This window comes from Danio aesculapii, chromosome 13, assembly GCF_903798145.1.
Source record: "Danio aesculapii chromosome 13, fDanAes4.1, whole genome shotgun sequence".
Taxonomy (NCBI): domain Eukaryota; kingdom Metazoa; phylum Chordata; class Actinopteri; order Cypriniformes; family Danionidae; genus Danio; species Danio aesculapii.
Window position 1 is genome coordinate 50,764,974 of NC_079447.1, and position 17,089 is coordinate 50,782,062.

Below are 17,089 nucleotides of genomic sequence, written 5' to 3' on the forward strand. Positions count from 1 at the left end.
TTAAATAATATGAATAATATTTAGCATAATTACTGTTTTTACATTATTGTGATGGTTGGGTTTAGGGTTGTGGTGGGGGTAGACATTAATAAAGTATAGTTTATGGATAATTTATTAAATAAAATGAATAATACTGAGCATAATTACTGTTTTTACATTATTGTGATGGTTGGGTTTAGGGTTGGGGTAGGGGTAGACGTTAATAAAGTACAATTTATGGATAATTTATTAAATAATATGAATAATACTGAGCATAATTATCGTTTTAACAGTATTGTGATGGTTGGGTTTAGGGTTGTGGTGGGGGTAGATGTTAATAAAATACAATTTATGGATAATTTATTAAATAATATGAATAATACTCATCATAATTATCATTTTAACAGTATTGTGATGGTTGGGGTAGGGGTAGACATATTAATAAAGTACAATTTATGGATATATTATTAAATAAAATGAATAATACTCCGCATAATTACTGTTTTTACATTATTGTGATGGTTGGGTTTAGGGTTGTGGTGGGGGTAGATGTTAATAAATACAATTTATGGATAATTTATTAAATAATATGAATAATATTCCGCATGATTATCATTTTAACAGTATTGTGATGGTTGGGTTTGTGGTTGGGGTAGGGGTAGACGTTAATAAAGTACAAAAAAAGGGTCATTTAATAGATAATATAAATAATTATTGTCGTAATTACTGTTTTCACATTATTGTGATGGTTGGGGTAGGGGTAGATGTTAATAAAATACAATTTATGGATAATTTATTAAATAAAATGAATAATACTGAGCATAATTACTGTTTTTACATTATTGTGATGGTTGGGTTTAGGGTTGGGGTAGGGGTAGACGTTAATAAAGTACAATTTATGGATAATTTATTAAATAATATGAATAATACTGAGCATAATTATCGTTTTAACAGTATTGTGATGGTTGGGTTTAGGGTTGGGGTAGGGGTAGATGTTAATAAAATACAATTTATGGATAATTTATTAAATAATATGAATAATACTCATCATAATTATCATTTTAACAGTATTGTGATGGTTGGGGTAGGGGTAGACATATTAATAAAGTACAATTTATGGATATATTATTAAATAATATGAATAATACTGAGCATAATTACTGTTTTTACATTATTGTGATGGTTGGGTTTAGGGTTGTGGTGGGGGTAGATGTTAATAAAATAATTTATGGATAATTTATTAAATAATATGAATAATACTGAGCATAATTATCGTTTTAACAGTATTGTGATGGTTGGGTTTGTGGTTGGGGTAGGGGTAGACATTAATAAAGTACAAAAAAGGGTCATTTAATAGATAATATAAATAATTATTGTCATATTTGCTGTTTTTGCATTACTGTGATGTGGGGGTTTAGGGTTGGGGTAGGGGTAGACATTAATAAAATACAATTTACAGGTAATTTATCAAATAATATGAATAATACTGAGCATAATTGCTGTTTTTACATTATTGTGATGGTTGGGTTTAGGTTTGTGGTGGGGGTAGATGTTAATAAAATGCAACTTATAGATAATTTATTAAATAATATGAATAATACTCGGCATAATTATCGTTTTAACAGTATTGTGATGGTTGGGTTTAGGGTTGGTTTAGGGGTAGATGTTAATGAAGTACAAAAAAAGGTCATTTAATAAATAATATAAATAATTATTGTCATAATTATGGCTTTTACTGTTATGCATTACTGTGACGTGTGGGTTTAGGGTTGGGGTAGGGGTAGACCTTATTAAAATGTATGGGTAATTTATTAAATAATATTAATAATACTCAGCATAGTTAATGTTTATACATTACTGTGAGGGTTGGGTTTAGGGTTGGGGTAGACATTACTAAAGTACAATTAATGAATAATTTAATAAATAATATAAGTAATTCTCCTTAACTTCCAAATGCAGCTGTTTCCTTTCTAGCAACATCCTTGGCTGCAACTACTCGACTCTTCTTTTTGCACATACTGTATAGTAGGGAAGTATGCCATTTCAGACACAGCCATTGACACAAGTGATCAGGTTGTGAAAGAAGTTTCAATATGTGCTTAAAGTGGAGGTACAGTGGAAGTCAATTATTAGCCCTCCTGTGAAATTTAAAGTCTTTTTCAAATATTTCCCAAGTGCTGTTTAACTGAGCCAGGAAATATTTTACTGTATTTTATATTATATATTTCTTCTAGAGAAAGTCTTATTTCTTTTATTCTGCCTGGAAAAAAATGATAGTCAATATTGTTAACCCCCCTAAGAAATGATTTATTTTTTGACTAAACACACCACTGTTGTCCAATGGCTTGCCTAATTTACATAATTAAGCTCGTTAAGAAACTGAATGTCACTTTAAGCTGAATACTAATATCTTCAGCAAAATAACTAGTAAAATATTATGTACTGTCATTATGGCAAAGATAAAGGAACTGGTTATCAGAAATTAGTGTTGTTTAAAATGTGTGGAAAAAAGCACTTGAAAAATAATAAAGAAAATTCACAGGAGGACTAATAATTTTGTCGTTAACATTAGCAAAGAAAGTACAGTGTTATATAAGTTAGCTACATGAGTTAAATTTAGGTTCAGCGTCAGTGCCTAGTCATTTTTCCCTGTTTATTTAATGACTATGATACATGGTACTACAGTATGTACAATGCGAAATGGGTCTAAAATAAAGTGCTAGCGGGTTTGGTTTAGGGCCAGATCTGTAATTATGTACTTGTGTTTTGTAATTACTATTGTGTATTTTGTTGAGTGCATGTTACTGCATGTACGTTATATTCTACTTGTACAGTTCATCATATTAAATGGATACTCTAGTGGAATTAGCTTTACTGTGAAAATAATAGCATGTAAACATTCAAATCATAGCAATGTGCAAAACACGTACAGTGATCCCTTGTTAATCGTAGGAGATATGTTTTAAAAATAACCCCCAATAGGTGAAATCCGAGAAGCAGTCAGCTTTATTACAATTATTATAGATGTTTTAAGGCTGTAAAACCCCTCACTTCACACTTTAAAGACTTTTCTCAGACAGACATTAACATTTTTACACTTTCACCTCTTGTCTAAATGCTCTCAAAGTTAAAACTTTCGTAGAAAAATAAGTCCTTTATTATAGAATGAAAGCAAAGGTCAGGCGTTCCCTGACCCGGCAGAAATATGAACAGTGTCTTGAGTCGTAGCTGGGCACCGCAGACAGCCACTGTGTCATAACAGTCTTGTGGAAAAGGGTCTATACTGAATTAAAACTGCAGCTGGTTTGCACAGACTTAATGGTTTCATCTAATTAATATTTTTGGACTGTTTAAGCTCTAAAAGTGGCGTTTAAGAAAATACAATGTGATAAAATACAGGTCCCAATAATGTGTGTTTGCCTTCCTTCAGGTCCCAGATCAGTATGGCACCATTCGTGCGGTGGCCGAGGGCAAAGGCGATCAGTTTCTGGTGGGAACGTCACGCAACTTCATCCTGAGAGGAACCTTCAATGACGGATTCCAGGTGGAAGTGCAGGTAAAACACATCTTTAACAGTGTGAGAGGCTTTAGAGAAGGTCAAAGCTCTCTGTCAAAAAAAAAAACATGCATACAAAACCAGTTGATCTTAATCTTAAAGTACATATGGAATCAAAACTGACCATATTGATTTTGTTCGCTCACATCGCTAGTTTAGTGTTTAACAATTCATCTGCGCATGTCATTAAGAGAAAATCCCTTGTAATCTAAAGTAGAAATCTGAATATGCACTTCCTGTGTGCTTTCAGTTAAATTCTCAGATTAGGTCTGTCTGAGGTATTGGGCGTGGCTAACATACTTAACCACGCCCCCTTAAACTGTCAGTTTAGACAACAAACAGAAATGGTGAGGAGGAGGAGTCTGTTAGGTTGTAATAACTCTCCCCAAACCCTTTTCCCCATCTTTCTGAATGAAACGCCTACTTCACTTCATCCAATCAGCTCGCAGTAGAAAAAACAAGTCACGCCCACTGTTTTCTCATTTAATATTCGATTTCTTTAGGAACTGCATCACAATGCGAAACATATATACACAGAGCAGAGCTGCTCATTATTAGATGTGTGTGTGTGTGTGTGTGTGTGTGTTTTTTAGCTGAAGCTGCAGTATCAATTTGTTTGTGTTTTCAGGGACACACTGATGAGCTGTGGGGTTTGGCCACACACCCCTTCAAGGACCTGTTCCTCACCTGTGCTCAGGACAGACAGGTGTGTTTGTGGAGCTCGGCGGATCATGCGCTCGAGTGGACCAGACTGCTGGACGTAAGACTCTCTCTCTCTCTCTCTCTCTCTCTCTCTCTCTCTCTCTCTCTCTCTCTCTCTCTCTCTCTCTCTCTCTCTCTCACACACACACACACACACACACACATTCATTCATTTTTTCCTCAGCTTAGTCCCCAATTCATCAGGAGTGGCCACAGTGGAATGAACCGCCAACTATTCTAGCATGTGTTTTACACAGCGGATGCCCTTCCAGCTGCAACCCAGTACTGAGAAACACCCATACACTCTCACATTCACACACACACTCATACACTACTGCCAATTCGGCTTATTCAATTCCCCTAAAGCGCATGTGTTAGGACTTGTGGTGGAAACCGGAGCACCCGGAGGAAACCCACACCAACAAGGGGAGAACATGCAAACTCCACACAGAAATGCCAACTGACCCAGCCGGGACTCGAACCAGCAAACTTCTTGCTGTGAGGCCACAGCATAAGTTGGTGGTTCATTCCGCTGCAGTGACCCCTGATAAATAAAGGGACTAAGCCGAAGGAAAATGAAGGAATTTATTGTAACAAAACTGTCACCATTGACTGCCTTCATATTTTTTTTGTCCAATAATTAAATGGTCTTGATTTATATTGGTTTGATCATGATAAAGTGTGTATATATAGCAGTATTGATGGTGTTTTGTGTGTTTTTAGGAGCACGGCCACTGTGCAGATTTCCACCCCAGCGGCTCGGTTGTGGCCATAGGCACTCACTCAGGGAAGTAAGTAAACTCTGCCATCTTTGCAGTAATCATATTTGCTTTCTGCTGTCCTTGTATTTTTAGTCTAAAGCACTTTTTAGGATGAAGTTTTAAAGGTGCTGCAAAAAAAATAAGTAATAATAAATAAATATATAAATAAGTCTGAGTTATTAGCCCCCCTTTGATTTTTTTTTTTTTAAATATTTCCCCAATGGCGTTTAACAGAGCAAGGTAATTTTCACAGTATTTCCTATAATATTTTTTCTTCTGGAGAAAGTCTTATTTCGTTTGCATGTTCTCCCTGCGTTTGCGTGGGTTTCCTCCCGGTGCTCCGGTTTCCCCCACAGTCCAAAGACATGCGGTACAGGTGAATTGGGTAGGCTAAATTGTCCGTAGTGAAAGAATTTGTATGGATGTTTCCCAAAGATGGGTTACAGCTGGAAGGGCATCCGCTGCGAAAAAAATGTGCTGGATAAGTTGGCGGTTCATTCCGCTGTGGCGACCCCTGATTAATAAAGGGACTAAGCCGACAAGACAATGAAGGAATTATATAAAATTAAATTTAAATATATTTAAACCAATCAGAAGAAGACTTCAAATCTGCTGTATATGCGTGCTTCCAGAAATAGTGTGCCATATGCTTCTGAAATTTAGCCACAGGTCTCTGGGCAGTGTTTGGTGCAACGCCTGAGGCTCTTGAGGAACATTTGAAACACTGAAATAATTGCGCATCCAGCATTTCAGAGCTTTAATGGCCTGATTTTATGTGTTTTGAGGTGGTATGTTCTGGACGCAGAGACGAGGGATCTGATTGCCATCCACACAGACGGCAATGAGCAGCTCTCAGTGATGCGCTACTCTGTCGGTGAGCAGCATATTTCTGTTTTCTGCTCTGCAAGCGTGTGTGTAAAGCAGACAGTTTAATGTTGCTGTTTCTCAGATGGGACGCTGCTGGCAGTGGGATCACATGATAACTTCATTTACCTCTACACGGTGTCGGACAAGGGACGCAAGTACAGCAGATATGGGAAATGCACTGTGAGTATCACTGCTTTGAAGTGTTTTTGAACCATACTATTGTAAAGTACTTGAATGAATATGTTGTGGTGATTCTATGGTAACAAAACAACTAGTAATATAAACAAAGGACCCAATACTTTCTACAACTACACTCACCAGCCACTTTATTAGGTACACCTTACTAGTACCAGGTGCGACCCCCTTTTGCCTTCATAACTGCCTTAATCCTTCGTGGCACAGATTCAACAAGGTACTGGAAATATTCCTCAGAGATTTTGCTCAATGTTGACATGATAGCATCACGCAGTTGCTGCAGATTTGTCGGCTGCTCATCCATGCCAATCTCCCGTTCCACCACATCCCAAAGTCGCTCTATTGGATTGAGCTCTGGTGACTGTGGAGGCCATTTAAGTACAGTGAACTCATTGTCATGTTCAAGAAACCAGTCTGAGATGATTCACGCTTTATGACATGGTGTGTTATCCTGCTGGAAGTAGCCATCAGAAGATGGGTACACTGTGCTCATAAAGGGATGGACATGTTTAGAAACAATACTCAGGTAGGCTGTGGCATTGACACGATGCTCAATTGGTATTAATGGGCCCAAAGTGTGCCAAGAAAATATCCCCCACACCATTACACCACCACCACCAGCCTGAACCATTGATACAAGGCAGGATGGATTCATGATTTCATGTTGTTGAGGCCAAATTCTGACCCGACCATCCGAATGTGGCAGCAGAAATGGAGTCTCATCAGACCAGGCAACGTTTCTCCAATCTTCTATTGTCCAGTTTTGGTGAGCCTGTGTGAATTGTAGCCTCAGTTTCCTGTTCTTAGCTGACAGGAGTGGCACCCGGTGTGGTCTTCTGCTGCTGTAGCCCATCCGCCTCAAGGTTGGACGTGTTGTGTGTTCAGAGATGCTCTTCTGCAGACCTGGGTTGTAACGTGTGGTTATTTGAGTTACTGTTGCCTTTCTATCAGCTGGAACCAGTCTGGCCATTCTCCTCTGACCTCTGGCATCAACAAGGCATTTGTGCTCACAGAACTGCCGCTCACTGGATATTTTCTCTTTGTCAGACCATTCTCTGTAAACCCTAGAGATGGTTGTGCGTGAAAATCCCAGTAGATCAGCACCAACAACCATGCCACGTTCACTTAAATCATCTTTCTTCCCCATTCTGATGCTTGGGTTGAACTGCAGCAGATCGTCTTGACCATGTCTACATGCCTAAATGCATTGAGCTGCTGCCATGTGATTGGCTGATTAGAAATTTGCGTTAACGAGCAGTTGGACAGGTGTACCTAATAAAGTGGCCAGTGAGTGTATATGTTATATTCTACTACAATACACCATAGTTTACTATAAAAAAAATACAATAGTGATTTTTATTTCCTTATTTAAATTTTTTCCCTCTGATCATTGCGAGTGCTGCAATAGTAAATTTTCCCACTGCTAAATCTTTTAATCTCTCTCCTCAGGGACATTCCAGCTACATTACACATCTTGACTGGTCCCCCGACAACAAGTTCATCATGTCCAACTCAGGAGACTACGAAATCCTTTACTGTAAGTGTCTGACCACAGGCTCGCCTTACCCGAAATGCATTGGCTTCCAATCGCACTCCAGTTTCATCTGGTTATCGAATGCTTATGTGGTCTTATTGTTGTTATTTTTCCGCAGGGGACATTCCAAACGGCTGTAAGCTGATCCGCAACCGCTCCGAGTGCAAAGACATCGACTGGGCCACGTACACCTGCGTGCTCGGCTTCCACGTCTTCGGTCAGTATGTTCACTGAGGCATCATGGGACTTTTCATGCTCAGAACACTCCGTTTTGGTAGAGTTGTGATGCTCTTTTTTAAAATCATTCTCATGCACTCACTTTCTTTAACGCCTCAACTCAAACGTCGTCTGAATGTTGGCAGAAGGTGGTCTTAATGTTGATGCGTGTCTCAAGAGTTTAGTTTCTGAGTGTGTGTGGCTGTCATTTGAACCCTCCACTCTGTTTCACACTCCTTTATTCCTGTCGGTGGTTTAGTCTTGAGGGGGTCTGAGTCATTCTTGCTTACAGACACACTTGCTTGGCAGTCCTTTTCCTTCACTAAAGGAAATGATGACTTTTTTTTGTAACCATATACACTGTAAAAATGGTTTCCACACAATTGAATTGTGTTGGCACAGCATGAAGGAATTAAGCTACCTTATTAGTATTTGCAAATTTAGGTGAATTGAACATAAAACTTTTAAGTTGTCACAAAAACACTCAAGAATTGTTTTGTTTCAGCTCATTTAAAATAAGTAGTTTGAGCAAACAGTTTTTTTAGTGTACAGATGGAAGAGAACATTTCTATTAGTGTCTGCGTGTCTGTTGTAGTGTGCACATGTGTATTTTGTGTCTAGGTTGGATCACCCCGACCCCCCTTGTTACTATTAATTATTTGACGTTTTCAGTTTATTAATTTAGGATTAGTCACTAGGTTTAAAATGCAGACATATTAAGGATTTTAGTTTTAAATGTAATGTATAAAGTAAATTGTACACATTTTTTGAACATTTTAAGTCATTTTATATGAAGTAAACCACATTTATCCAAATAATTGTTGACCTAAAACTGTTGGGTAGCTTTAACAAAGGTCTTCCAGTATGATTATATGTATTTTACAGTACCCTTGTTACAGTGAAATGTAAAGTAAACGTACACTTATGAACTAATATTAATCAACAACATATACTTAATTTTGGCTTGGTTTAGGGTAATTATTACTATTAATTACTATTATTACAATAGTAACACCGTAATATTCTGTCTGTCTGTCTATCCATCCATTCATCCATCCATCCATCCATCTTTCCATCCATCCATATTTCCATCCATCTTTCCATCCATCCTTCCATCCATCTTTCCATCCATCCATCCATCCATCCATCCATCCATCCATCCATCCATCCATCCATCCATCCATCTTTCCATCCATCCATCCATCCATCCATCCAGCCATCTTTACATCCATCCATCTTTCCATCCCTCCATTTTTCTATCTATCCATCTATCTTTCCATCCATCCATCATCCATCCATCCATCTATCTTTCCATCCATCCATCTTTCAATCCATCCATCTTTCCATCCATCCATCCATCCATCCATCCATCCATCTTTCTATCCGTACATCCATACATCCATCCATCCATCGTTCTATCCATCCATCCATCCATCCATCTATCTTTCTATCCTGCCATCCATCCATCCATCCATCTTTCCATCCATCCATCCATCCATCCATCCATCCATCTATCTTGCTATCCATCCATCCATCCATCCATCCATCTATCATTCCATCCATCCATCAATCCATCCATCCATCTTTCCATTCATCCATTTTTCTATTCATACATCCATCCATCCATCTTTCTATCATCCATCTATCTATCTTTCTATCCATCCATCCATCCATCCATCCATCCATCCATCCATCTATCTATCTTGCTATCCATCTATCCTTCCATCCATCCATCTTTCCATCCATCCATCCATCCATCCATCTTTCTATCAATACATCATCCATCCATCCATCCATCCATCCATATATCCATCTATCTATCTTTCTATCCATCCCTCCATCTTTCCATCCATCCATCCATCTATACATACGTTTATCCATCCATCCATCCATCCATCCATCCATCCATCCATCCATCCATCCATCCATCCATCCATCCATCCATCCATCCATCCATCTATCCATCCATCCATCTTTCCATCCATCCATCCATCTATACATACGTTTATCCATCCATCCATCCATCCATCCATCTATCCATCAGCATTTATTAATGTTTATTAATGCTGGTTATCTGGTTACATTATAAATGTTATGTTGGGATGCACAGTTGAACCCTGTAGTCTCCATAGACTGCCTTCCTCTGAGACGCTTCTTTTCACATTTTCAGTTTTTTACAAGATAACATCAGTCTTGTTGTTGAATCTGCCACTATGCTGACACACAGGCATTTGTAGCCCAGCCTTCTTTATAAAAGAGCACAGTCTCATTTGAATTTAAAGTGACAGTCACCAAAACGCCACAATTTGGATCAAACATCAGACATCAGAGACTTATTTTAGATCTTGCAAAAAGAGGCATGATAGGTCCCCTTTAAAAGTTATTTTGAAAGGTTGAGATACTCACAGGCTGTTGGTGGTTGTAGTTGTTTAGGAAGAGTACAGTAGAGTATGTCTTCTGTCACTGACTACATTTACATGGACATCAGTAATCGATTGATTCGTCTCAATCTGAATAAGACAATAATATGATGGTGTTTACATGAGTTGCTTTTTGAATGTTCCTTTCATGATCCTGTTATAGCTCATAGATCGATTAATGTCATTGCGTCACCACACTATCCACATTTCCTCTGGAGTTTATTGCACTTCAATAATGCCACGAAAACAGGAATACTCCACATATCTTAATTCGATTTCTGTTTATTTCGATCATGACTATAGTCAGATTAAGGTCACCAAATATCGCTGTTTACATGGTAAGCTGTTTCTCAATATGCGTTCTTCAGCGATCTTGTGTCCTCGTGTTCTCAAGTAACATCATCAACTCTCAAAGATCAGTTCTAATACTCAAGACCACAAGTACAGAGGACACGTTAAGCTATTGCGGATGTGTTCTTGATATCGAGGACGCACCGATGCAGACTTGAGCGCCGAACTCGCTTTAGAAGTCCCAGAAGTCATTGCGAGTGGAGGTGGGAAGCGCAGCATTTTATATAGATTTATTATTAAAGTTCAGAGACATCACTTATTTACCTCAGGAGTTTCTCTAAATGAAACTGTGAATATAAACATTACCATGGACTTCTTAATAAAGGAATAAACACATTAAATGTGTTTATTTGCTGAAATTCGTATTGGAATCTGTTTTATTTATATTGTGCAGCGTATATTTGTAAAGTCTTTATGCAGAGTATATATTTTGAAAAGAGGAAAACAATAAATCGTTGTATGAATGCTGTAATGTTTAAATCATTTTCCATTAAAAATGCGTGAAGGTCACATGACCATCGGGAAGAACGCAGCATCTCATTCCACACAGGACGCGTTCTCTGTTCTCGTGGTCTCCCGAGTTCGAGGACACCTGGCAAGACCGGTCTTCACAAGAACGCAAGTCGGTTCTCTGCGTTCTTGGAATTGAGAAACAGCCTCTTAATCAGAGTATTGTCTTAATCTTATTAAAATCTGAGTGTTGGTGTCCATGTAAACGTACTCAGTGTTGTGATATTGTGATGTATTTGTTGTGTTTCAGGTGTTTGGCCCGAGGGCTCAGATGGCACAGATATCAATGCGCTGATAAGATCCCACAACAGGAAGGTGATCGCTCTGGCTGATGACTTCTGTAAAGTACACCTCTTCCAGTATCCCTGCTCTAGGCCCAAGGTCAGTCACCACACATTTAGATTGAGTCCTAAACCACCGGGTTGCGGACTGGAACTGCTCCGTGAATCAATTGGTACCGGGCCGCACAAGAAATTATTAAGTATTTCCATTTGATTTATTATTTGAGTCTGATCTTTTATTTAGAAAAATCCTTCATTTTGAAAAGTGACCATATTCTCTCGAGGTCACTCGAGCACCCAAATTTAACCCACAAGCTGAAAAATGAGTAAGGAACAGACGTCTTTGGAAAGTTTCTTCGCTAAGGGAAGGACCCGCGAACTGCCAAGGAATAGATCCGCAACCCATTTGTCAACAAATCAGCTAAATGCACCATGTCTGTGCAAGAAGATCAACTGCTGGGATCGCAAATGACGGCGGCCTTTTAGGGGCCGTTCGCATATCGCGTCTTTTCTAGAGTTTGCGCAAGTTCGTTATTTCCAATGGAGGTGTGTGGCTTGAAAGCACAAGCAGGGTGATGCTCTCGCATATTCCAGACGCACCCAGTTAAATGAATGCCGTGAGCGTATTCATTTAAGTCACGTGATAAGAACTGACCAATCAGCTTCATACTTTGTATGGGCAAACTCAGAACACTGAAACACTGCAGTGCTGTGTCATTTTCTCCTTAAATCAAACTTGTATCAGAGTCGCCGCAATGTTTTATCAGCTTGTCATCCTCTGAGAAACGGTTGATGGTCACCTAGGAACCTACAAACCATCGCCTACAAACCAACAGTTGACAAAATTGTCAACCGTTGACCGGTCCACTATGATAACATTGGGGACCGCTGGGTTAGCATACACTTTTGTCCAAACCACCTTTGCAATTGAGGAGGCATTCGGTTATTCAACAGGAAGTGGCAATACACACAACAAGTGCTAATTATACAAGGGAACTGTTAGTGCTCAGAGTATTTAGTGCTAGTGTAAGAAGGAGGGAGGTTTTTTGAGCGAGAGTAGTTTTACATGTGGTTTGTCAAGCCCACTCACCTGTGTAAAGCACATTTCATAAATGCACTATATATATATATATATATATATATATATATATATATATATATATATATATATATATATATATATATATATTTATATTTATATTTATATTTATATATATATATTTATATGGAGTGATTTTAAAAATGCCATAGGTGTCCTTTAAAATATCAGAGAGATGAAAGAGTGTGTGTTTATCTTTGCATCTTTACTGCCTTATTTTAAACACTAACTCTGGGTTGCCAGGTTTGTATAAAAAAAACAGCCCCAACGCCAATCCAAAATCCTTTATGCACTCCCATACCTAATACACAGTACATATTTAGCAGTTTTTGTTCTGCATTATTTACAATTTTAAACTGATAGTAAGTCAAATACAAATGGTTTGTTTTCATAAAGGGACTCCTCAGGCATGACTAGACTGTTTGTAATAAAATTATATCAATAGTATATAGACAAGGATATTATACTCAGAGAATGCGTTTGAGAATGTATCTCCGGAAAGAATTGTAAGTGATTTATCATATATATAGAGGTGAACAATCATATATAATGTGTGTCACTTCTCCATCTTGCGGGTAATTAAATTATGAGTTAATCATCGTTTTTTTTATTTTTATTAAATATTAAAGGAACACTCCATTTTTTATTTATTTTTTTAAAGGCTCGATTTACCTGACTCCTACTGTTAAACCTTTCACTTGAACCATTTTTTGAATCCATACAGTTTTGGCAGGGTCACTTTTAGCTTAGCTTAGCATAATGCATTGAATCGAATTAGACCATTAGCATTTTAGAGTTTTTTAAGTAAGAAGGGGGAGGGTCTTTTTTTTGTGTCAATTGAGTGGGATTCATGAATCCAAGGTCCCGTGAAGTGCCTTGAAATGTGCTTAAAATAATCTCAACTAAAAAATCAAGAGAAGGTGGGACATATAGTAGCTCCTCCCCTTTTAAAAAAGCAACCAGTAGCGTTTGGTTTTAATCCCAGCTCTGCCAGTGAGAGTGGTTGAGCTCAAGCGCATCAAATGAAAAGCAAATAAGAAGTGGGTGGGGCATGTCAGATAATAGAGAGCATTTGATTGGTCAGAAGATTAGATGAGAAACTGAAGTATGAGGTGACATGAAAAAAAAAGTTGATCTATTTAGATGGAAGTGACAAACTGCAAGCTTTGGATGTTTATATCAGGTTTATATCCTCAAAACACTAATTTTGTTACTATTTTGGAGCACACTAGCTAATAGATATCCTCAAAATGAATAGACTAAAGCCAACACAAAAAATGTGTTTAAATTTCACAGGACATTTAATAAAATTCAAATAAGTATGTAATTTGTACAGAAATGATTCACTATTTCCCTGAGAAGTGCCCAAAGTTATAGGATGATACTGAAAGCTTGTCGAAGAGGGAGGAGCTTAGCAAAGGGTGAGATTCATGAATGCATTAATCTGAAGTTTGCTTGGTTTTGTTGTTTAATTGCAGGCCCCAAGCCACAAGTACAGCGCCCACAGCAGTCACGTGACCAACGTGAGCTTCATGCACAACGATAGTCACTTGGTTTCCACGGGTGGCAAGGACATGAGCATCATACAGTGGCGTCTAGTGGAAAAGACCTCTTCATTGGTGCACAGCGACTCCAGCCTGAGCTTCGGCGACTCCTTTCTGAACAACTCCACCCCTCGCGGGCTGCCATCGGTACCCAGCATCCCCAACACTCCTACTGAGCCTGTGCCGATGGCGGTGCCAGTCTCACTAGCCATCAGCACCCAGCCCGACACCAACACTCCTCCTCCAACACCCCCTGAACCCCTGCATAAGGCCACTCCTAATGGACAGCAGGACGGCTCGCCGGAAACCCCGCCCCCTTCTGATGATGCCACGCCCCCTTCCGACAGCACTCTGAGCCCAAAGGACAGCCTAGAGCCTAGTGATGATACAGCCACACCCAGTGACGAGGGCACACCATTTAACCCGCCCTTATAAGGCATCCAGCCCCGCCCCTTTCTCTCTTGCTCAATAGCGCGCCCAGAGGCACCAGCATGACACTGCAGCCTTCCTGTGGGATTACAGCAGCAGAGTCTCCTCAGTTTTTTTTATCCTTTCGAGATTTTCTTTTCGTTTGTGTCTTAGTTTTGTTAATGTTTTGTTCTGTGGTCGTGGAGGCATTGGTTTGGCTTGGATGGTGAGAGATTTGGAATTTGTAGTCAAAACCAGTTTATTTACATTGACACACACACAAACACTAATACAGACATTCATACACAATTCGGTGACTGTGATACCTTATGATAAAGTTAAACCAGAGTAATAAGTCTGAGATACAAACATGTTCACGTTCACACATGCACAGGCCAACACACAAATAAAACAAAATCAACACAAGCTTTTTTTCTGTTCTTAACAGGTGAAATTAATTAATTACCTAATCTGTACTTCACTTATGGGGTAATCAGTCATCCTTTGGTCTTTATTGGCTCGTCCTCATATTATTCCAGACCTGTTTGACTGTCTTCTGGGCATGATAGAAAAGATCTTTGAGGATCTTTTGAAATGTCTGAGAAACCTTTGATCTTTTGAGGATGTCTTGAGGATCTTTCAAAGCTGTTTCAAAGATCTTTTGAGGATATCGTAAGGATCTTTCTAAAATAGTACAGGGATCTTTTGAGCCTCTTTTGAGAATTTTTTTAAGATGTTTCGAGGCTCTTTTGAGGATCTCTTTAAGATCTTTCGAGGCTCTTTTGAGGATCTCTCAAAGATATTTCGAGGCTCTTTTGAGGATCTCTCAAAGATATTTTGAGGCTCTTTTGAGGATCTCTCAAAGATATTTCGAGGCTCTTTTGAGGATCTCTCAAGGATCTTTTGAGGATCTCTCAAGGATCTTTTGAGGATCTCTCAAAGATGTTTCGAGGCTCTTTTGAGAATCTCTTTAAGATCTTTCGAGGCTCTTTTGAGAATCTCTCAAGGATTTTTTGAGGCTCCTTTGAGGATCTCTCAAAGATGTTTCGAGGCTCTTTTGAGGATCTCTCAAAGATGTTTCGAGGCTCTTTTGAGGATCTCTCAAAGATGTTTCGAGGCTCTTTTGAGGATCTCTCAAAGATGTTTCGAGGCTATTTTGAGGATCTCTCAAAGATCTTTTGAGGCTCTTTTGAGGATCTCTCAAAGATGTTTAGAGGCTCTTTTGAGGATCTCTCAAAGATCTTTTGAGGCTCTTTTGAGAATATCTCAAAAATGTTTCAAGGTTTTTTGAGAATCTCTCACGGATCTTTCGAGGCTCTTTTTGGATCTTTCAAAGCTGTATCAATGCTCTTTTGAGAATCTCTCAAAGATGTTTCGAGGCTCTTTTGATAATCTCTCAAAGATGTTTCGAGGCTCTTTTGATAATATTTCAAAGATGTTTCGAGGCTCTTTTGAGAATCTCTCAAAGATGTTTCGAGGCTCTTTTGATAATATTTCAAAGATGTTTCGAGGCTCTTTTGAGAATCTCTCAAAGATGTTTCGAGGCTCTTTTGAGAATCTCTCAAAGATGTTTCGAGGCTCTTTTGAGAAACTTTCAAAGATGTTTCGAGGCTTTTTGAGGATCTCTTAAGGATCCTTTGAGGATTTATTAAAAAAAAAATTTAATGTGTCTTGATGTTCTTTCAAAGATGTTTCGAGGCTCTTTTGAGGATCCTTTAAAGATGTTTCAATGCTCTTTTGAGGATATCTCTAGGATCTTTTCAATACATTTCAACGATCATTTGAGGCTTTATTTAAATATTTGAGGATGTCTTTAGGTTCTTCAAAAGATGTTTTGAGGATCTTTCGAGTACCTTTTGAAGATTTTTCAAAAATGTTTCAAGGATCTTTCAAGCATTTTTCACAGACCTTTTGACAGTTTTGCTCCAATTTCACTCATGTTCTTTAAAATATCTTCTTCTGTTTTGCAGAAGGCAACTTAAACAGGTTTGGAATGACATGACGTTGAGTAAATGTTCGTTTTTAGGTGGACTAAGCTTTAAATCACATTTAAATGTTCATTTGTGTTCTCTCTCACTTTCTGTGAACATTGGTGGAGGAACTGCGTGTGAAGCTGATTTGCCTGCTTGCATAGCATCTGTCCCTGAGCCAAAAACTATAGGACGTGCATATCTGGTGACTCCAGGCAGGTGTTCCTGGTTCATCCGTTGGACTCAAGGACCTCAATATTCCAGGCTGCTTCTGCTGGTCACCATGATCACAGATACCTTGAATTTTAACCATCATTTTTGCCTTGAATTAACTGAACAATAGCCATGTACAGCTGTGCACGACATTCAGTATATCCACAGCTAACACATTCTCACACAAGCTTGACCTGCAACAAGAACAGGTCTGCATGGTGATAAACAGCCGATATATAATGGTTCCAGTCTCATCCAGCTGTCCAAAGATACCGCGCCACTTTCACATCTCCTTTTTTTTTTTACACTGGAGATCTTCATAGCATCCGTTTTAAACTCTCATCCAAATGACTCTCTTCTCATTGAGACCGAATTGTTTTTAGGTTTAATTTTGGGACTGTCTTGTCATTTTGTTCATTGGACTGAGATGTTCTTGTTTTTTATCATGCGAGAAAGGAAAGATTAAACAAGTCTTAAATGTGA

The 17,089-nt window shown here is 38.6% G+C and overlaps 1 protein-coding gene across 3 annotated transcripts in view; it reads left to right on the plus strand.

The window, feature by feature from the left end:
- LOC130239223 (echinoderm microtubule-associated protein-like 4) overlaps positions 1-17,089 on the plus strand; it is a 127,386-nt gene extending 110,297 nt beyond the window's left edge. For all 3 annotated transcript variants that reach the window (XM_056470287.1, XM_056470286.1, XM_056470288.1), the window contains 9 exons: positions 3,410-3,535; positions 4,164-4,295; positions 4,961-5,028; positions 5,784-5,872; positions 5,948-6,045; positions 7,510-7,597; positions 7,713-7,811; positions 11,342-11,472; positions 13,950-17,089. In XM_056470287.1, coding sequence (XP_056326262.1) covers positions 3,410-3,535; positions 4,164-4,295; positions 4,961-5,028; positions 5,784-5,872; positions 5,948-6,045; positions 7,510-7,597; positions 7,713-7,811; positions 11,342-11,472; positions 13,950-14,450 — 1,332 coding nt within the window. In that variant the 3' untranslated portion in view covers positions 14,451-17,089. The remainder of the gene's footprint in view (positions 1-3,409; positions 3,536-4,163; positions 4,296-4,960; positions 5,029-5,783; positions 5,873-5,947; positions 6,046-7,509; positions 7,598-7,712; positions 7,812-11,341; positions 11,473-13,949) is intronic.